Here is a 22,371-nt window from a genome sequence, read left to right as displayed (position 1 = left end):
GGGTGAGAATAAGCCCAGAGAATGGGTGGAATCATTGTCAAACAAAGCAAAACAAAAGCCCAATTCAAACCATGAACATGAATCTGAACACAGTTCTTGAGAAGAAAAAAATGTCTAAGAAATATCCCCCTAAAAAATGTTCATCACCCTAGCAATTAGGGAAACCCAAATCAAAACAATTTTTGAGATTTAATCTCACCCCAGTAAGAATAGCAAAGATCAACAAACGGTTGACAAAAACTGCTAGAGAAGGGATACGGAAAAAGAGGAGCCTTCATTCACTGTTGGGAGGATTGCAAACTAGTCCAACCACTCTGTAAATCATTGCTGGGAAGCTAAAAGTAGACCTACCACGTGACCAGTTTTACCACTCTGTGGCACAGCCTACTCACTCCATGAATACTTTGTTCAACATGTTCATCACTGCTCTATGCACAAGCTTAGGAAATGGAAACAACCTCAATGTCTTTTAACCAAAGAATAGATAATGATATATATATATATGTGTGTGTGTGTGTGTGTGTGTGTGTGTGTGTGTGTGTGTGTGTGTGTGTGTGTATTCTCTCTCTCTCTCTCTCTCTCTCTCTCTCTCTCTCTCTCTCTCTCTCTCTCTCAGGAAATCAACCTATAAAAGAAAAAAATGGATGGAACTAGAAAATCATACTGAATGAAGCAACCAAGACCTAGAAAGACAAACATCAAATGTTCTCTCTCTCACTTGAGGTTTTTAGTTCCAAATCTTCAGGTGTGAGTATATAACAAGGAGGAAACCACAGAAACCAGGAAAGAAGAAAGATCATTGCAGGGGTGGGGGTGGGGCAGCAACAGAGAAGAATAGCAGGGGTCTGAAGGGGAAATGGGAAAAACATGGGTGCTCTAATTGGGAAGGTGAAGAAGAGGAATAAAACAGATAGAGGAGGGTAAAATAACAGTAAGGAAGTCCAAAAAAGCCACATGGAACCATACAATTAACTATTTTACTTAAAAAAAAAAACCTGCAATGTGTGTGGTGTGTGTGTGTGTGTGTGTGTGTGTGTGTGTGTGTTCAATGAAATTTTCCCATTTGAGCTGACAATCCTTCCCCCAAGAGCCATTGACCACCTAAAAAACAACTCCAACAACAGACAAAAGAAACCTTCTTTTCAGTTCTTGGTCAAGGTTGTCCAGGAGATTCTCAAAACATTCTAGGCTCTTGACATTAGTTGCCTACTGCACCCTACCCCACCCCAGCTTCAAGATGGAAACTGAGTCCCTATTGTTTAGGGCACTACGCATTTCAGACCAAGGATCCAGAAGCCCTGAGCTGGCTGGATATAACCTAGAAGCTTCCTCCCTGAAGACTAGCTCTCATGATATCAGAAGGTGCCACCCCAAAGGAAAAAAGCAGCCACAACCCTACCCAGCTTTGACCTCTATGCACTACAAGGACAACCAGCATTACATGCTAACCCTAAGGGTTCTGTAGTGACACACATACATTGGTGGTCATCAACGGCTCTCTAATTGGACTTGGGACTTATGATTCACTCATCAAGAGGGAAATCATACTTGCTACTGAAAACCCAGTCAACTACCTTGGATATCAAGGATCTTCAAGGAGAAGCCACAACCTGTACTTTGCTCAACCAGCATAATCACCAACTATATTCTACATATTTGTCTTATGGCCACAGATAACTGTAGTTCTCACCTCTTATCAAGGAAACTGTCTTTGTAGCAGACAGAGACCATTACAGAAAACAATCAACCAAAAGGCAGAGTTGTGGACCTGAACAAGGGGGAGCTCATGCATCGCAGTCTGATAGCTGGGAAACCAGCACAAGACTGACCCAGACTTCCTGAATGTGGGTGTTAGTTGGGAGCAGTCTATGGAGCCTCTGGTAGTTGATCAGTATTTATCCCTAGTGTACCAGTGGACTTTGGGAGCCCATTCCACATAGAGGGATACTCTCTCAGCCTAAACACATGGGGGAGGGCCTGGGCCCTGCTCCAAATGATATGACAGACTTTGAAGACTCCCCATGGAAAGCCTCATGGAGTAAATAGGGGGATTCAAATTTAAATAAAAAATATTATCGTATGTATGTATGTATTATTTGTGGGACTCGGTCCTAACTGTTGCATCTACAATTCCTGCACCTAAGCTCAGGGATCACTGCAGAAGAGGGGAAGCAAAGTTTGTAAGACCAGAGGAACAGGGAGTTTACTGTGATATTGTGTCTCCTAGGTATGTCAGGAAGCTACACCCATGAAGTCTCACCAACTTGGCTGCCTGAACAAGGATGACATCAGTAGACACACTGATGTGGAAGGGGGAAGCTCAGGGGGCTTCAACCCTAGACAAAGCCACAGGCACCTAAAGAATACTGAGAATGAGAGAAATGGTTTTCCCTGAGAAGAGCACACCAACCAGTTATCCAATACCAATGGTCAATCCAGAGAACATACATGCAATATACAAACTAAGCAGGCTGTATTTATGTATTTAAGAACAGACATATTTTAAAAATTGAAGAAAAAGAGGCCACGAATTTAAAAGAGAATAAGGGGGTGCATGGAAGGGTGTAGAAGAAGGACATAATATAATTATATTTATAATCTCAAAAAATAAACAATTTATTTTTAAATGTTATCTTGGGAATACACAAGGCATCTGAATATAAGTGGGACAGTGATACTAAAAGAATTATTATTACCTTTGGCCAGTTTACAATGCTATAGGAGATAGGTAAGAAAATATCTTAAATCTTACATATGGACGCCATCATCCAATGGCTTTAGGATAACACCTCTTCCTACCCACACAGAAAAGATGAAGCAAGTAGCAAGAAATCTGGATGTGGGCATAAGAGAATTTGGCCTCCTATTCATTCTAGACACATGACTATGCCATACTACGTCATTTTCAAATACTGTGATAAAAAGTACATGGTCCTTCCAGGGCCTCATTCACACGTGATACAGATCCTGTTTCTGCAGCCAGGATGTCCATTTGGACTCTTCCACTGTCGTTGGACCCTGTTACATGACAGGTCTCCTTCAGTCTATTAGAAGTACGAAATGGAAACAAATTAAGGTGTAATTAACAGCCTGCTTGTGTCTTTCTAAGGATGTCCTACACCTGGCTAGACTCTTCCTTGGAGATAAACATGATAGTAATCAACCTCTACTCCTAACTTTGATCTCTCTTTTTCTTCCTTTTTTCATTTTGTTGCCTTATTTTTATTGTTGTTGTTTTTTATTTGTTTGCTTTTTGTTTTTATTTTGTTTTGTTTTGAGGCAGGGTTTCCATAGGGTAGTCCATTTAGACTCAAATGTTCAGCAATACCGAGTAAGAAGGTTACAGATATATATCACCAAGCTTATTAATCTTAGTATTAAAAAGAAAACATGACTTTGGGCTCATCACCTTCATTCATAGCTTCACAAGTCCCTTGATATAGAGAGCCTCCTAGTTATTCAGGCATTAGGTCTAGCACTGTTCATAGAGTAACCATCAGAACAGCCATGCCTTGCACCTAGAGCTTCCAGGCATTGGTAAGTGCATTCTGAGTATCAACTGCTACGGTCTGGGTGTGGTTTGAGTGTCTCTTGCAAGGTTTTCTTGGTTTGCAGCATGGTTGGGTTGAAATGATGGAACCTTTAAGTGATGGAAGTCCAGTGGAAAATATTAGATCATAGGCTCTGCCCTCACGAATGGGTTAGTGCTATTTTAGGAAGTGGGTCAGGTCTGGTAGGAGTATCCTACCTTCTTAAAGAATCTGCTAGTTTTTTTTTCTGTTTGTTTGTATGTTTTTAATAGCAAGCTGGGCCTTTCCCAGGTCTCTTTTCCTAGTTTACAGGTTTACAGGTTGTCAGCCATGTTGTAAAGCAGCCCTCACCAGGACTTGTGCTGTTCCATCCACCTGTAGTATGAATCAGAAAATTTCCATGGCATTCAGTTTAACTCATTCTGCTACAGCAACACACAGTGCACCAAGACACCAACTGTGGCATAAGAGGATCACAAAGTCTTAGGGACGCTGCATCTCTTTTCTTAGAATCCCAACAGTCTTCAACAGGAAACAAAGTTTTGGAAAGACCTCAAACAACTCAAAATACTAACAGGGTTCTGGGAGTGCTTGTAAGTGAAAAACAGCAAGATCTTGGTAACAGATGAATGCCAACAAGCCCAAGTTAGAGAACACCTATAAAAAGATGCCCGTGTGAGTTTAGGTATGAATAGAAAATACCCTGGCCCATCACAGGTCTATACTGTCCATGTGCACAGACACACATCTGCTGTAGCCTAGTTGTTGTGGGTCACCTGCCTAATAGGGAACTTCAGACTCAGAGCAGCCAAGGCATTCCTGTGTCATTGTTGTCCTGAGAAGCCAAGGTAGCTAGATAGAGCTAGTGATATGCTCCTTTCAATCTGATGGCCTCAGATTCAGTCATTGCAGGAGCGCCCATAAGATGGCAAGGAGGCACCCTTCCTTACTCTTCTTTGGGGAAGAGAATTGCAGTGGCAAGAGACAGACTAAAGAATCTCAGCAGGGAAGGGGACCCTGAGCATGCTAAGGGTTCGGTTATAGAATGAGAAATTATTGTCTCTGGCCCTACAGCAGAAAAATATGGACAAGGCTGGGAATGCATCTCACTGGCAGAGTACTTGCCCAGTAGCACAAGACCTTTTTATCCCCAGCCCTGGAGGTAGTGGGTGGTGGAAAAGCTATCTCCACAGAGTAGGAAGTACTTATACTTAGAGGGTACACTTGTTCTCTATGGCTGTTAGGGGGGTGTAGAAGGGGGAGGGATGACAACACCCTGGATGATAAACAGTAGAAATGCATTCTATCACAGTTCTGAAAGTCAGAAATCCAAAATCAAGGTGTTGACAAGCTTTCATTTTTTTCCCCCTCAAAACTTCTAGAAGAGCCTTTTTTCCCTTTTGCAGCTTCTGATAGATCCAGAAGTCCCTAGACCATGGCTTCATTGCATACCCTCTATCTTCACAAAGGTAGAGGTGTGTGTGTGTGTGTGTGTGTGTGTGTGTGTGTGTGTGTGTGTGTGTGTGTGTGTGTGTGTGTGTTCTTCTGACTCTTTTAAAGGCACATGCCTTTGAAATTGGCGCAGCCCAGGCAGATAATCCAGATGCTGTCAATTTGAAGTCCTTAACTACTCCAGTAAACCAACCCTTCTCCAAATAAAGTCACACTCCCAAGTTCTAGAGGTTGAGATGAGCTTTTGGAGGTAGATACTACTGGTCAACCTCCTGCAGAGGACACCTAACTACAGGTTGCCAGTGCCTAGTTGACACACAGGCACACTGGCACCCGGTGTTCTCCACATGCAGATGTGGTTCAGGACAAACAAAAGTGAGAATAGAAAACTCAGGTGGTAGAAAAAGAAATTGCAGAAATAGAACACTTGCTTTTCTTGAGAACTGAGGAACACATACTTCAATCTCACACCATGAATCCAAATGAGTCCCTCTTACCTCGCTGCACCTCAGTTTCCTGGTCTGCAACATAAAAAAATAACAACCTTTTTCCAGAGTAAGTTGATATATGTAATGCTTTGCTTAGAAGAGAAAGTAGCACAAAATACTTAGCAAATGTCAGCTGCCATTACAATTATCTGTTCCCCTCCATCTCCCCATAACTGTCTCTGAACCACCATCCTCTTTCCTTTTTCCTATATTTGTACTGCTGCTCACTGAGCAATCAAGGGCGACCTGAGTTCTTGTTTGTATTTTTAGAAGATACTAACTATATACCTAAACCACAACTGACTATAGATATTGCAAGCTTGGGGAAAAAAAATACAATGCTTGCCACAAAATGTTCCAGTACATAACAGAACTTGTAAAGTAAGTACATGGTTTATTTATTTCTATTTTCTCTGTGGTTCACCTTATTTCATAAAAGACTCAAACAGGTATTCAATTATACTCATAGTAAATTCAAAATGAATAGGTAAAAAGAAAGAATAAGATTTGAGAGGGATATGAAAAGACAAAAATGAAACCCGAAGTTTTGAGGGTGTTTTTTTTTGTTTGTTTGTTTGTTTGTTTTTTGTTTTTGTTTTTTCACAATATCTGTTTCATTCATTAAAAGCAGGCCACAATCTCTCTCTGGCTTTAAGCTCTTACACCTGGTGCAAAAATAAAGTTTGACCCATTAAATTACTCACCATGCCTTTAAGTTTAAAAGATGAAGGGAAGAGAGTGGAAAAGAAGAAAGGGACTTTTGCTCAGAATTCTCATTGTTCTTGGTGGAAGAAGAAAAAAATCCTTCCTTGGACCTCCTTAGAGAAGGTGTAACTGTTCTACTTAGCTGCTACTCTGAATCAGTATTTCTCAACCTGTGGGATCGTGACCCCTGTGGAAACTTGACGCCCTTGGGGACAAATGACCCTTTCACAGGAGTCACATAAACTGAACATCAGATATTTATATTATGATTCATAACAATAGAAAAATTATAGTTATGAAGTAGCAATGAAAATAATTTTATGATTTGGGGGTCACTGCAACATGAGGAACTGTATTAAAGAGTAGTAGCATTAGGAAGGTTGAGAACCACTGCTCTAGACTGTAGGTGTGCAATTTTGGATTAAAAAACGAAATTGTCCACATTATCTCTGCTTGACTCATCCCCTAATAGTGAGGAGCAGTTAAATTGAGAGTGTGGTGGTTAACAAAGTGTGTGTGTGTTTGTGTGTGTGTGTGTGTGTGTGTGTGTGTGTGAGAGAGAGAGAGAGAGAGAGAGAGAGAGAGAGAGAGAGAGAGAGAGAGAGAGAGAGAGAGAATGTATGTGGGGAAATATAAATGATTACCAGTTACTTTTTAGGGTAAGTGGGCATACAAACAGTGTTTCATATAATGACAGTACCTATGTGTTTGTTTTCTGAGACTGGGTCTTGCTGTGTATCCAGGCTGGCCTAGAACTTGCTCTTTCAACCAGACTGGCCTCAAACTCACAAAGATCCTCACCTTCCTGCCTCTGCCTCCCAAGTTCTGTAATAAAAGATAAGCAATGCTACACCCAGCACAAGAGTACTTTTTTTTTTTTTTAAAGAGGAAAAAAAAGCAAAAGTTCCTGAAATAAAAAAAGCTATTGAAGGTTAAGATCCTCCACTCAGACAAAACCAAAACAAAACCAAACCACCACCTTGGAGCCCCTGTGCTGTTTAGTGCTAGGGCAGTTGGAGCAGCAAAGCCAGGATCTAAGGAAGGGATGGGAGGGTGAGGGCCAGTGGAGAAATCACAGAGGCGCTTGAAACATCACCTGAAAACCAAAGGCTACAACTGGCACTCAGATTGAGGTGGCAGTCTGAGAAGATAAGATGACATCAATAAATATAAATAAAAATTTTAAATTTTATAGTTTACCATAAAGGACTTGCAAGAAGAAAGCATCATGTAGATTAGCCAGACCTGAAGTCTACACCTCTCAGTGAACTGAGCAGTGGGAGCTGAGGCTGTGGGGCTCCACATGGGATCTCACACTTCCCCTGTCCACTGTATCTTTACATACTTATCCACCACAAAAAAAGATAAAGCAATGGCGGTTAAAACTAGAAAAGCAATTAGCCTTATATCCTCTTTTGTGACTCACGAGTCCATTACCCGGATCCCATCACTCCTCATCGCCTATATACCCCACTTTGAGAAATGTGACCAAAACCTTTATGATGTGAAAAAAATCATGTTTGTTGTCAATGTTAGCTGGGTGTTTCCTTTATGAATGAACATAAGATTCTGAGCACAACATTATTTGGTGGTCCAGTGGGCACGCTTTCAACAAGAAACACCCCCATTCCTTCCCTTCTCTTCCCTTCCCCTCCCCTCCCTCCCTCCCTTCCTCCTTCCCTCCCTCCCGAGTGCACTCACTCATATATACACACACCCAACACACCTACCTTGTTCAGCCACTTCAGCCCTGGTATCGTGTTTGAATTTATCTGTTCCTCCAGCCATGGGCGCATCCGCATTCTTTCCACCGGCATGGTACCCTGTGGCCGAAGAGAAACACAGTATTGCTCATCTCTGCAACTGACTGTCTTATCTGTACTCCAAAGTCTACACCCCTGCCATGACCCTTTCCTAGTCTCCTCTTCCCAGGGAGGAGTTAGCTATATTCACTTCTCCTGCCACCTGCTCTCACCTATCTCTTTCTCTCAATGGGTTTTTAAATGGACCAGGCCTGACAGTCTCTATGCTGTCAGCTGAAGAAAGTTTTGATGAGCATGATATGCCACGCACCCAACTAGCTGGAGGCCCAGATGCCACATAGTGTCTCTGCCTCAAGCCACACTTTACTCACCCCCTTCCTCTTTAAGCTGAGCATATAACATAAACCATCAACATGTCAGACATTCAAGGACCACTATTTTACTTTCCAAATGCCAAGAAATGCCAGGAAATAGTTCTGAGACCAACTATGGCAACCAATACATCCCTTGGAGGATCTGGGCTGCATAAATATTTTGACCTCTCAATACTGGCTCTAGAGCACCGATTACTTTGGTTTCTCTAAAGGTCTGTTACTGACAACTCATTCCTTCTAACTTACTTTATGCTAGGAGCTGGTCAGCCTCTGCCCTGTTCTCATCTTCACTTCTGCATCGACCCTAGTGTCATCTCTTGGTCATTCCATCCAGCATTTTTCTTCAGTACCAGCCTTCCTGCTCTGACTCAGCTGTGTGCCTTTACCCTGTGCTCAACTTCCCTTTGAAAGTCACTTGCATGTTTAGAATATCTTTCCCCCACCAGTCCACGCAATGCCTCTCTCTGCTCCTACCAGACTCCTGTGATCATCTTGCATTTTCCCACCCAAACACAACTACGGTGGAATCACTAATAAAGTGGCTTCCAGCTTCCCACCCTGCATCTTCATGGTGCTCATGTCTGTAACTTTACACTCAGCCTGACACCTGAAATCAAACATGGCAATGACTCAGGCTTCCAGTCTCCGAGACTTGGCGGCTCGTGTGACATTACAATCCTCTCTCCAACCGGAGCCCCCTCATTTCTTTAACTCGTTTCTTCCAAAACTAGCTGAAGAGTGTTCAGATGAATGTGGATCAGTCTTGCCAAGCTCTCCCCTATGCTCTGTCCCCAGCTAGTGCCAAGAGTACAAGGACCACTGTGTGAATCAGTAAGGGCCTCACCTATGTACCTAGCAGCCACCCGCCTTTTCTCTATACCCCTGCCAAAGCTCAAGCCCACTGTGCTCCTTGCTCGCAGCAAGCCCTCCCCTCCTAGGCTTTGTCAGTCCTTATTGTTCTTCCAAGACCTAAGCTCTACACTTCTCCCGCAAAGTCACTGGGATCAGTCCAGCTTGAAGCAACCCTTCCTCCTCCAACTCCTATACTCCTTACTCTGATGACTTGAGAAGCAGACATTGCTTTAGGGCAGCTGTGTTAGTCCTGGCTTTTGTCTCGTCTCTTATTATGCCTATAAACTTTTCAGCTGTGCATAGACTCGCTTCCCATGCAAATTGTGAGTCGAGAGGCTGAACTTCACTCCTTCTAGTAAAATGAATAATCCTGTAAAGCCGAGTTCTGCCTTGGCTTTACATGCTAAGTGTTCAACAGAAGAGAAGCCAGGCAAGGCTGCTATGAAACAGTGACCTTGTGCAACATCTGCAGGCTCCAGGTGGCCATTCTTTGAAAACCTTAGAAACATTACAAAAGGACATGTGATGATGATGAGCCGTCACCAATACAGCTGCTTTTCAAGTATCTCAGATTGTCCCATTGATGCATTCATTCATTCATTGGCTCATTCATCATCCATCCATTCAAAGAGCTTGGATTGAAAACTAGAGTCTGAGAGTTGGGTGTGGTAAAACATTCCCTGACATCTTGATCCTTATAGGACTCAGGACTTGGTAAAGAAGGGAATGGGAAACATGAGGAGCCCTGTGTGGGTGTATGGAGTTAGCAAGGAGTTCTGGAAACATGGGAAAAGTCACACTCACTGCTGCCAGCATAAAGGCTCTGCCCTGCAGAGTGGTGACCACAACCTACTCAAATCTTCTCTCAGAAGACGACCTCAAGACATGGAGTAGGGACAGAATGGCAAAATTAGGGACAGTTACAGGAGCCATTAGTTGAGGTGACAATATAAGAGAATCACTGCTGGTAAACTCAGTGACAGGGCACACCTGAGGAGCCCTGCTTCCAGTGCAAAATCGTCACAGTAAGTTTCCTTCCATTTTTTATTCATAAATAACTATTTGTATAGCTGGTGCACATTATTTTCAAGTTCTGTACATGGGAATTATCATACTAGAAATGTATTTGTAACTAAAAAACACATCCTTACAGTGTTTGCCTGGTCATTACAGATTTGTGCCAAAGGGGAAGATGCAAGATGCCTCATATGAATGTAGCCACTGAGATCAAACAAAGCAACACTCTACGTTCTTGCTACCCCTCTCCTACTGCAAATCAGAGTCCTTTCCACAGTCTACTTAGTATGACATTTTTAATATCTCTGTGCTTTCTGTTGATCACCTTGCCATTTAAAATGCCCCAAAGTAGTGCTGAAGTACTGTGTTACATTTCTAAGCACACTTGTGTGCACCGTGTGCACGCGCACACACACACACACACACACACGGCTGTGTTATGACTTATGAGGAAAATAAATGTAATCAGACAAGCTTACTCAGAAATTCAGGAATGAATCATATCAGTGTTATATATGCTTGGCTGTGCATTCATTTTGTTGTTTATTTTTGAGACAGGGTCTTTCTATGTAGTCCCAGCTGTCCTAGAATTCAATATATAGGCCAGACTGGCCTCAAACTCACAGAGATCTGCATGTCTCTGCCTTCTGGGTGCCAGGATTAAAGGTATATGATACCTCACTCCATGTAAATTCAGTATTAATCACCAGCATGTATTAAACAAGGCATCTTAAAACATCAAGGCTATATTATATTTATCTACTGGTGAAAATGTCCTGACCAGAGACTCACTAGAAGCTGATGTCATTCTAAGAGAGAACTGAAGACAAAGACACACACTGAGAAGGAACTATGGACATAGACATGGAGAGAAGACAGCCACATGGAGGCAGCAACAGAGACCGAGTGAATCTTCCCCAAACCAACATATGCCTAGGGTTTCCAGAATCAGGATGTAATAAGGATGGAGTCTCTCCTAGAGTTATTGCTTTAAGTCACACAGTCTGTGGTACCTCGTTATGGCAACCCCAAGAACTGACCCTGAACATGTAGAAGGGACCAGCAACCAGACAGCAGTCAACAGCAGCTGGTCCTGGAAGGCCATTGTGGAACATCCCCTAATGGCAGAGAGAAAACTAATAAGCACTTAGGTCCCTGGACTATGCTCTGAGAAGCCAGGAGCCAGATGCCCGTTAATTGTTCCATATGAATTGCCTGGGTATTCTGTGGCATCCCACAATGCCTGGTCTTTCTGGCAGGCAGATCTTTTCCATTCATCTAATTGCCAGGCTTTACTGCTTCATCTGTCTGTTGGCCCATCACTAACAGGGATTCAGTCCAGCCCAAATTCAAAGTTTATCTCTTCCTCAGCCAAAATACTAGCTGTTTGGTTTGTGCCTCCTAGGTTCATATGTTAGAAATGTGATTCCTAGTGTGGCAGAGTGAGTTTGTGGAACTTCAAGCGATAGTCTCCTGCTAGGTCATTAGGCTATGGTGTCATCATTGATAAGCACATCAGTGCTATCTCTGCAACAGATCAGGTCCTTGGGACTGGATTTATTCCTGGATGAGTGCTTATGAGGGAGCTGGAGAAACGGCTCAATGGTTAAGAGTACCACCTGCTCTTGTAGAGGACCAGGGCTTTGTTTGTAGCACCCACATGGCAGCTCACAACAGTCCATAATTCCAGTTCCAAGGAATCCGATGTCGTCTTCTGGCCTCTACAGGCACTGCATACATGTGGTACACAGCCATACATGTAGGCAAACACACATAAAATAAACATCAATATTGAGAAAAGGAGGGCTTTTAGGAGCAGGCCTTGCACCTCCCCTCAATCTTAATTACAAGCACTTGCTGTCACTGTGGTGTCAGCTGCCAGAGGTCTCCACAACCTCAAGCTCCTAAACCCCCAGAACTCCAAGCTTAACACTAACCTTTCCTCATAAAGACACAACCTCAGGTGTGTTGTTTAAGGAACACAAAATAAACCAAGATATGTGAATAAACATATAAAAGCATTTAAGGAATTTTCTGTATTTACTTTCATTGTTTTTCTCCCATTGTACACAATAGACACATATGTACTGACTGTCACACACCATAGCTGAAAGAGAAAGTGTCTTGGCTTTGTTCGCTTTTTATTCTGCCCCTTGAGGATTCATTTAGCCCTATATTCTGACAGAAATGCCCTAGTATCTATAATAGCTACCTCAAAAAAAAAAAAAAAAAGTAATGACATTATTCTTGCTTTTATAATTATCTACCAAAAAAAAGAAGAAGAAAAAGCTAAATTCCTCTAACCAACCAGGCGCAGACTCAATGGAGGGAAAGCACAAAAGTGGGAAAAGATAACTGATCCCACAAAGTTGTCCTCTGACAACCACATGCAGACCATGGCATTTATCTCTGAATATGAAGAAAGTACGTTTTGGTTTCTTTTCAGCAACCTCGCTGATAGCTAGCCTCACTACCCTTGCCTGTGAGGCCAGCATAAGTAAAATAAGAGTTACCTGAATGCAGACAATGCATACTGTGACAGCTCATTTGATGACTAAGATGGCTCTAATGACAAGTGGCGTACAACACGGATACACAGAACACGTGGGTGGCTCACTGCTTAGGTGGGATACAGCCAAATGCATGAAATTTCATTACACCACTCAGAAGAGTGTGATTTAAAACTTCACATTTATTTATGGAATTTTACAAAATTTTACACTCAGTATTTTCAGGATACAGTTGACCCGGGTCAAGAGAAACCACAGGAAGCAAGACCCATGATAAGATGAAACCACTGTTTGGTTATCAGCGGTGTCAAGGCCACTGCATAAAGCCATGCAAGGTACTTGTGATTAATACACCATGGAGTGCCCCCCCCCATGAAGTTGACAGTGTCATGGTCCTAATTTAGTGCCATCAGCAGCCATGTCCAATTTCCAGTTAAACATTGGAGATTTGCTATTACTGTTATCTTCTGGTGTATTGGGCATTATCACTGAGGTTTTGTTGAGTTTTATTATTTAAATATTGCAGCCCTAGGAAACAGGGACTTGATGAGGACATGCCAACCTCTATAGAGGGGTGGGTTGGAGAACTGTTGAAATGCAACCTAAGAGAGCTGGGGTCCCATCAAGTCTGTGTGATGGGGAAGCTCAGGCTGTAGAAAGCCCTTCAAGAGGACGAAGAGGACGACCTCTCTATCACCCTGATGTTCCCATCTCCACACCAGCGCATGCATCTGCCTAAAATACAACTTCAATCATGTTGATGTTCTGTTCTTCCAGAGATGACTAAATGTCCTACTCATGGTGCTGACCCTGGGAGGGGGTTGTGAGCTCAGAAGCTGATCAGAATTTGGGGGAAATTCAAGTGACTAAGGCAACCACTGAAGATCAGCATTCAAGAATTCAAGTAATAAACTCAGTGGGGCTGGAGAGGTAGCTTAGCAGTTAAGGACACTTGCTGCTTTTCTGGAGGAACAAGTTGGTAGCTTACAATCAAGGGAATCCAAGACCTCTAGCTCCAAGGGCACCTGCACTCACATGTACTCGCACATACATGCAACAAGCACACACATGCTTGTACACATGCGCACGCGTGCATGTGCGCACACACAGATACACACACACTACTCTAAGTAGAAATATACAAGGTAAAGATGGAAACCCAATTTTGAATCATCTCAACTTCTGATCAAATTAAACTAGACTGGAACTTCCAAAAAGCAAATGCAAATCTTGTATAAAGTACCATTATCAAAGAGTTAACCATTATCTCTGGACTCTTCATATGCAATCACCAGGGTTCAGTGACTACCGGCTAGAAATATAAGGATAAACAGCAACAAACAGAAAGTAAAGAAAAACATTGAACGATGGAAACAGACCCACAGGATACAGACATGGGTCTTAAACAGACATAATGGTATACAAAGACATAGGCTAAATGTTTTCGCACATTTATTTTAGTCAGGGTCTCACTACGTAGACCAGACTGGCCTCAAACTCACAGAGATTCGCCTGTCTCTGCCTCCCAAATTCTAATTGAAAATCCTGAAACACCACACCTAGCCCTCAGATAGTTTAAAAAAAAAACCAAAACAAACAAATAAACAATAACAACAAAAAACAGCTATGCCCCTAAAATGTTTAGGAAATAAAAAACAAAGGTGGAAAATTTCTTTTGTTAGCTAAAATATTTTAAAATTTTAAATTGTAGAATTAATTGATGTCATTAAAATAAGAACTCAATGGATGGCCCTACAAATAGCTTTGATACCTGGGGTGGGGAGATAATATGGTTAAAGAAAACAGGTCAAAGAAAATATACAGAATGAAACTGAAACCAAAAAGATGAAGACATGTAAAAAGAAGACCAGAAACTCCACAGAGAAAACACTGTAGAGTTTAGAATATGGGTAATTTGAAAGTCTGAAGGCAAGCAAAAGAATGAGGCAAAAACAGTTCTTGAGCTGAAAATGACCAGACATTTTCTAATCGCTGATTAAAAGTCACTGAAAACCCAAATGGGCAGACACAAATAAAAACCACACCTAAACTAGAAACAGAAAAAATTTAAAAACCCATTAGAAGGCAAAAGACTCATAACCTTAAAAAAAAAAAAAAAGTCATAAAACATCCTAGTCACTCTGCACAGAAACAATGGAAGACAAAGCTAAAAAGTCACAAGCAACCAAGCCAGATGACTTTGACTTGAGTTCAGTCCCAAAGACACATGATGGAAGCTAAGAACCAGCTCCTATAAGTTGTGCTCTGACCTTCACATGTGCACTGTGGCTGCTTGGAGACACACACACACACACACACACACACACACACACACACACACACACACACACACCAACCACACTATGCAAACTTTAATTTAAAAGAAAAAGTATTCCAGGAAAGCAACCACTTTATGGATTTTTATGCTCAGACAATATTTCCTTCAAGAATAAAGATGAAATCCAATCAAGGCATTTTTATTCAGACAGAACATACAGATTCCCACCACAGACTACAATGGATGAGCACCCTACAACTCCAGCACTCAGGAAGCCAAGGTGGGGTGGGGGGGGTTGTTAAGGCAAAATGAGCACGGATTGCACAGTAAGACCCTGACTCAAAACAGACACGCAGAGAGAAATTAGATCAAAATTTAAAATCACACAACTGTCAACCTTCCAGAATTTTCTAGACAGTTTATCAGCTCACTACAGTATGAGTCACAGCAGGGCAGGTAAAAGCCAGAGGCGATGAAGAAAAGATGGGCGTCAATGACTAAGGACAGAGTGAAGTGTGAGCCTATGTCCTGGAAGCTGACAACAGTCTTGCCCTGCCTAATCTTCTACAGCTATGCCATTGTTTAAAAAGTGCCTGTGAGGGTTCTTGTCACTTACCAGCCCTCCTCACAGAGCTAAGTCCCCAGCCCTCTTTCCAACCTCCTGAAATTTTTGCTCTCCTGAAAAAAAGCTGGTGTAAATCTAATTTCGTTGGTGAAAGGCTTCTCTCCTGAGGCTAGCTAATGGGCACTCATGTCTTTAGGCACAGGCTGTCTGGGCCTACAGTTACCCGCCATAGATCCTAAACATGGTATTACAGGAAACTGTGCTAAGTGCTGTAGTGGGTGGGAGTGCTCAACGACACGTAGGACGTGACCACTACCCTCTGGGAACTCATAAATTAGCTGAGAATGTGAGACATAAATCATATAATGCTAAATAATAATTCTGCAATTATCGTAATAAAATGGTGCAGTGGAGACTAGAGATTTGTCTGTGATTAATTGCCAACTAAGTTAACTAGTTCATAAGGAATACATAAATCACTATTAATTGGATTTCCAAGGGAAGCATTACGGAGGAGGAAGAGAATATTAGATGGGAGGAAATGTCTGGGCAAGGAGAGTTCAACAGACAAGATGAGTAAAGATAAAAGTGGGCTGATGCAGGGCATGGGGTGTGTGTGACTGATGAGGACAGAGAAAATGGCCCATGCACCCTCACAGATGACTCTCCTGAGTCACCCACACACCATAGGAGAAACAAATCCTGGACATTTAATGTCGACCTTCGGTAACACACAGCCTTAACCATTAGATATCATCACTTACATTTTAGAGATGAGTAAATGTAGCTAAAAGGGTACCCCATCCCAAAAGATGGTAATAAGTTAAAAGGGAGGAAGAGTAGGAATGAGGGGAGAGGAGGACCAGGAGAGAGGGGGAAATGCTCCCTCCAGGAACAGAAAGGAAGAAAGAATCTACGGTGACATTAAAGGACTATGACAGCAGCTTCCAACAGCAATTTCTCCTCATCTGCCAAAAAGGCGTCCACAAATCTAAGTTTGTTTCTCATCTAATGTTCTGTACTCCTCACACTGACTGCTCTGGGCTTCTCAGCAATAGTAAGAACTTCCAGACAGAAGTACACGAATGGGGAGGGACCCAAAGCTAAACAATGAAAGTCAATCATTAAACATCCCAATGAGCCACTTGAGTACAATGTCTCATGGTCATCTCATAGCCCAGGAGATTAAGCCACTTGCGTAGCCTGACTCCAGAGATGTGGTGGAGGTTAAGTTCAAATCCAAATCTCTCTGCCTCCAAAGGCCACTCCAGAAACCTGGGTGTTCTCAAACCTCTGGCAATAGCCCACTGAGGCACTATGCAGTCTGTTTTGAGTTTTTGTTGCTGTCTGTATGTTTTTATTAAGATTGGTATTCTTGATTTGCAATCAGCAAGTTTAATTTAATATTACTGTACTGAAGTATAAAATAGAAAAATATAAGAGGGTTAGAGTCAACATAATTTTAAGACATTGCCTTCTGCCTTGTATCTTAACATATATATAGTGCTATATCAAAGGGTTGATACAAATACTATGGTTGATAAAGTTTAAAAAGAATTGCATTTAGACTGAACATTTAGATGGGAGGGCAGGGAGAGAACACTGGTAAATGAGAGACAAGAAGAAATAATCCATCCTTAGTAAGCTTTTGAGCTACTGACAGATAGAAATGAATATAAAGAGCTTTCTGGCATTTTCTTGCATAAAAAGATCACATTCGGAGCCAAGACAATATGACATGGTATGCTAAGGGTTCTGAGACCCTCACACCTCACACTTGGCTGTGCTTCCTATGTCTCCTTCTGTGGCATTTGAACACATCACTCTACATGTTCTGGTGGAACACTGGAGGAGTAAGCCAACAACCACCATCATGGACATTTCAGTGGAGTGCCAGACAAAGTGGGGGGAGGGGGACCCAATGCTATCTACACCAGAAAAAGCTGATTTTCCAATGTTTTATTAAGCTTCGTCTCTATTTTATAATTCACTGTCTTATGAAACTTTTAAAAGAATATATGTCCAATTCATCAAAGAATACATTTCAGGGGGGCTGGAGATATGGCTCCCTAGTTAAAATCACTTGTTACTCTTCCAGAAGACTGGGTTCAGCTCTTAGCACTCACAATGAGCAGCTCATGGCCACCTGTAACTCTAGGTCCAAGGGATCTGATGCCTTCTTTGACCTCTGCAGACACTGTGTGCATGTGGTATGCATGTACACACTTAGGCACACACATTTACACATAAAGTAAATAAAAAGTACAAGTTCCAGGGTGAGGAGATGGCTCAGCAGTAAAATGCTTGCCTCAGAATCCATGTAAAAAGCCAGGCATAACAGCATCATCCATAATTCCTGTACTGGGAGGCAGACTGGAGAATCCCTGGAATTTGCTGGCCAGCCAATCTAGGTGAACCAGCTGTAAGTTCAATGAGGCATCCTATCTCAACAATAAGACAAACAAGTAAGATAAACAAGTAAGATAACCAGTGACAAACTCTGAACTCCATATGCATGTACACAAAGGTGCACACTTACCCACACCTTGTGCATGCACACACACAAAGAAATGAGTTTCCAGTCCATTGCTTTCTCCATAAAGTTAAAAGCAAGTCAATCATTAATGCTATTACTAGGTAAATGGTCACCCCAAAGCATCATAAGCCATAGTTAACTTTTCTGTTTTGTATTTATCCCAGTCTCTAAAACTACTATGCAATATTATCACCTGGTGAACTTTGAAAGAAAATTCCCTAGCTCCACTCTATCAGTACTCTTCAGGGCTTAGGAACAGGAATCACTTTCATTATCCTAGAGTAATTTTGATATGCCACTAAGAGGGAGAATCACTGCCACTTAGTGCCCATTAATCTAATGGCCTTCCGCATCCCTGACGTTTAACAAACATCTCCAAATGAGTCATGGGACAGGGGGAGGCTAATGGTGAATGGAGTTCATTACTAATGAGAAACAAATGCGTAGGAAATTAAAATTCCAGAATGCCTTTATCACAAAACATGCTTCCCGTGCTGAGAATCACGAGGATGATAGTTTGGTATTTTCTGATTAGGCAAGTTCTGGGTCCTTTTGGAAGATATAAACTACCACAGCAATTTTACAAAAAAAAATGACATCATCTCTGGGCATAGACTACTCTGGTACCCAATGTGGTCTGGCCTCACTTCTTGTCATAATGAGCATCGTTGCATCATCACCGTAAACACCCAGCAGAAGCGCCTTAGGGTCTCCACAAGTATGCTCCAAAGACTATCATATGACCAGTTTGGGATATGATAGCTGACATGCTGGTCACCCCAGAAAGTGGTTCTCATTACATCCTCACCATAACAAATCTTCAGGCAGGGAGGAAGCCTTTGAAGATGCATGTAACTTACAATGCTCAAGTGTTTGCTGAGAGGCCCCATCAGGCTTGAAGAGCAAGGTTAAGGCAAGGTTAAGGAACCCAGGTCAAGCACACTAACTAGAAAACAGCAACATGTCTTTTTACTTTTGACTGACCCCTTTGTACTTGACCTCAATGGTTACCACATCCCTTGCCCTCCCACCTACTGCCACACTGGGCAGTCTGCTTCCATGGGCTGCCCTGTGACTATACTCTCTCCATCTCCAGCAATGCAGCCTAGTTACCAATGCCACCCTCTTCACCTGTGCTACCCAGCAATCCTGGTAGTGGCCACTGTGCCTTCAGTCTGTCTCAGAAACAAGTCTGCCATGGTCACTCACATGTTGAGAAAATTCTCTGTGACTTCCCAACTGGCATCCTTCCTGAAAAGTCCAGACCTCTTACCATGACCTACAAGGGCCCCCAGGATCATTTTAATACCTTGGCATTCTAGAACATTGTGCCCTAGCTTTGTCCACTGAGAGCAGCCTCCCCAGCTTGCTGTTCCTTGACTTGACTTGGATTTCTTGCTCCCCCACTCTAGAATGTTCTTTGGAGCCATGTACATCCCCACACAGTAGCTCTACCACTTCCTCACAACAAATGGATCTCCTCACTTTGCTTCATTTGCTCATGCAGGAAACATTTATGACAGGCCAAATCCATAGTTCATCACCTCCACTGATCTTTCAAAGCCTCTGCAGGCCTCCTCTGCCTTTCACTTCCCAGATCCTCCTCTCAGTTCTCAAGTCATTTCTGTTTTCCCCTACCTCAAGCTGCTGGAATTCACCTCTACCCTCGATGGCAGCAAATGATCTTGCAGGTAACTTCATGGAGAATGCTGAAACCAAAAGGCTCTTCCTTCTAAATTCTTAACTCTCCTCTGCCTTAAAACTTCTTGGGCCTTCTGTGACCTCCTTTCCTCTGTTTTCAGACAATGTGTAAGCCATTGCCACTCAGCTTCTGCAACCCAGTGTGGCTTGAAGACACGCTAAGATTGCTTTCTGACCTATTAGTTTGAGATCTCCTTGAGACAGTCAAAATAATGTTGGATGATCAATTAGATGCATGAGGCTGGAGCTCTGGAAAGGCCCAGTCAGGAAATACTCAACCAGGCCTCTGCAGGTTTCCAAATGCTATCTCTTCTTCAGTGTCTACCCCACAACTTAGCACCCAAACAGCCCCCTTCCTTTGAACTCATAACACAACCTCTAACAGTTACTTACACACATTTACACTGTCTTCCAGTCCAGTTTCAATTTTCTATGCTTTAATCCATCAGCACAAAGTCCCTCTGGAGCGAAGCTTGTGTTGACATTGCTATATGTGTATATACATATGATTACAGTCTTACACATTGCACCTACAAAGTATAGATCATTTCTACCCAGCAGACTTTTGCAACAAGCAACATGCTCCATCTACAAAGTCCAATAAGGTAGTTGATAGCCACTTATGGCCACATAACACTTCAAATGTGGTAGGCATAAATGAGACAATTCTTGTCACCAAAGAAGGAAGGACAGTTTCCAGGCCATATCTAAACTTCCCCAGTCATGGTCACCCATCAGATGCCTGGTGAAAACAAAGTAACTACACTGGACACCCCTGTGGAGCTGGCCAGAAGAGACAGGTTAGCCACATGACACTGAAACTGCACTACAGTGAGATGCTTAGCAAAAAAAAACAAAACAAAACAACAAAAAAACACACCTGACTCGTATTTACGAGCTTAGTTACCTTTCAGAACACAACCTATTTTTAAGTGGAGGACCTTGAGGGTAAATAACTAAATGATCCAGGTCTAGACCCGCAAGCTCCCGCAAACATCACCAGCTGTCAGGTCTAGATCTCCCCACACTGGACAGAAGAATATTAACAGTACCCAGTCCAAGTGCTTAATGGGGTTGTGAAAGTTGTGGGCATTAAGAATATTAGCTAGGTGCACTCACAAGCATGGAATTTCTGCTGTGACTTCTAATTTACAGATGAAGGAGCAGATTACATAAGGCATTGAAGGTGACCAAGCTGCTGACCATGAAAGCTGGGACTTGAACAGCTATCTTAGACCCTTAGCTATTAACCCTTTGGGTAAAGAACATACACACTTGCAAGCCATGTCACCCACGTCCACACTGGGAACTTATGCTGCAGGGGCCATGGGTGGGCCTGGGGAATACAGCACAACAAACCCAGTACCAGCTCCAGGGGCGGAGTGTACCGAATAGGAAGCCATTTCCCAACCTCCTTTATCCAACCCCTTTTGGTGCTTTCCTGAAAAATGGGAATTGCAGAAGTTACTACACACCCTGACCAACCACAGCTTTACTTCTGTAGCTTGCCCAAAGGAAACAGTATTTCCCCACTCCCTGTGTTCTAAGACAAGAGTACCTTCTTCCTCTCCAGCCTTTCTCCTCCCCCCCCCTTTCTTTAAGAAACAGGGAGAGTAAAGAGCCAGGGGGGTTTCTCCCATTGCATCACTTGGGCACACCTTCCAGCTGCTTCACTGGAGTTTGCTTCCAAAGCAGGGTCACCTGGCCAGTGCACAGGCTTCCAAGTCTTCAAAAGGACTTGAAAGCAGAGGAGAAGGACCATACACCCCACCTGGCCTGTTTCTGATTAACCTGGAGAGCTATTTCAGGAGTTTACATCCCTCAGAAGTCTAATGTTCTACCCCCCCAATATCAACTTCACATTTACACTTATGTAAGGTGTTGAAAGTCTCTACAGGACTCAGTCCCTTTCCTATCTGCCCATCTCTACCTCCTGCCAGTTTGTAAAAAGAGAAATAGGAAGCTAGGAGGCCATGTTGCTTCCCACTCCAAAATGATGAGGATTTCATAAGAGTACCAGATCCCCAAGCCAGAGAACTACTCCAACCACGTAAATACCTCAGCACTCTGTCTTGCCTGTACTTCTCAATACCAAGTTACTTCCTCTCTTGGTTTTCAGGGGGAAGCGTTGAACCTCCCCTCCCAAGAAAGTTTTATTAGGGCCAGCAGAATTTCAAATGTTACTGTGGGACTTACTAATTTGATAACACTACCAAAATATTCAGATGCTAATGTCAAGCCATCTTGTCCAGCTCATAGCTAATTAATCAGACAATTTGGGTTTTGGTTTTAAGACAGGGTCTCGGTATGTCACCATATAGCTCAAACTAGTCTCAAACTCCTGATCCTCCTGGCTCAGTTTCCTGGGGAACTTTGTTGGGTCTTGTTGAAGAAGAGTTTCATGCTATGTAGTTGAGGATGGCTTTAAACTGATCTGCCCATTTCTACCCTTTCAACAGAAGTGTTACAAAAGTGTGTCACTATGCCCCCATGCTTCATGCATCAAGTGCTCTGCCAGCTGCTGACCCACACCCCCAGTTCCAATATTCAATTAAGATTCTTAAAAGAGTGTTAGTATTTTATGTGCAAATATGCAGGTG

General features: G+C 42.6%; 1 protein-coding gene across 4 annotated transcripts in view; it reads right to left on the bottom strand.

Annotated features, from left to right (window-relative positions):
* The window catches only part of Irf2 (interferon regulatory factor 2), a 103,740-nt gene that overhangs the window by 46,389 nt on the left and 34,980 nt on the right, over window positions 1–22,371 (bottom strand). For all 4 annotated transcript variants that reach the window (XM_051182402.1, XM_051182401.1, XM_051182400.1 and 1 more), the window contains one exon: window positions 7,906–7,998. In XM_051182402.1, coding sequence (XP_051038359.1) covers window positions 7,906–7,992 — 87 coding nt within the window. In that variant the 5' untranslated portion in view covers window positions 7,993–7,998. The remainder of the gene's footprint in view (window positions 1–7,905; window positions 7,999–22,371) is intronic.

Source organism: Phodopus roborovskii, unplaced genomic scaffold (genome assembly GCF_943737965.1).
Source record: "Phodopus roborovskii unplaced genomic scaffold, PHOROB, whole genome shotgun sequence".
Lineage (NCBI taxonomy): Eukaryota > Metazoa > Chordata > Mammalia > Rodentia > Cricetidae > Phodopus > Phodopus roborovskii.
Note: the sequence above shows the minus strand (reverse complement) of the source record. Positions and strands in the feature narration are given on the sequence as shown.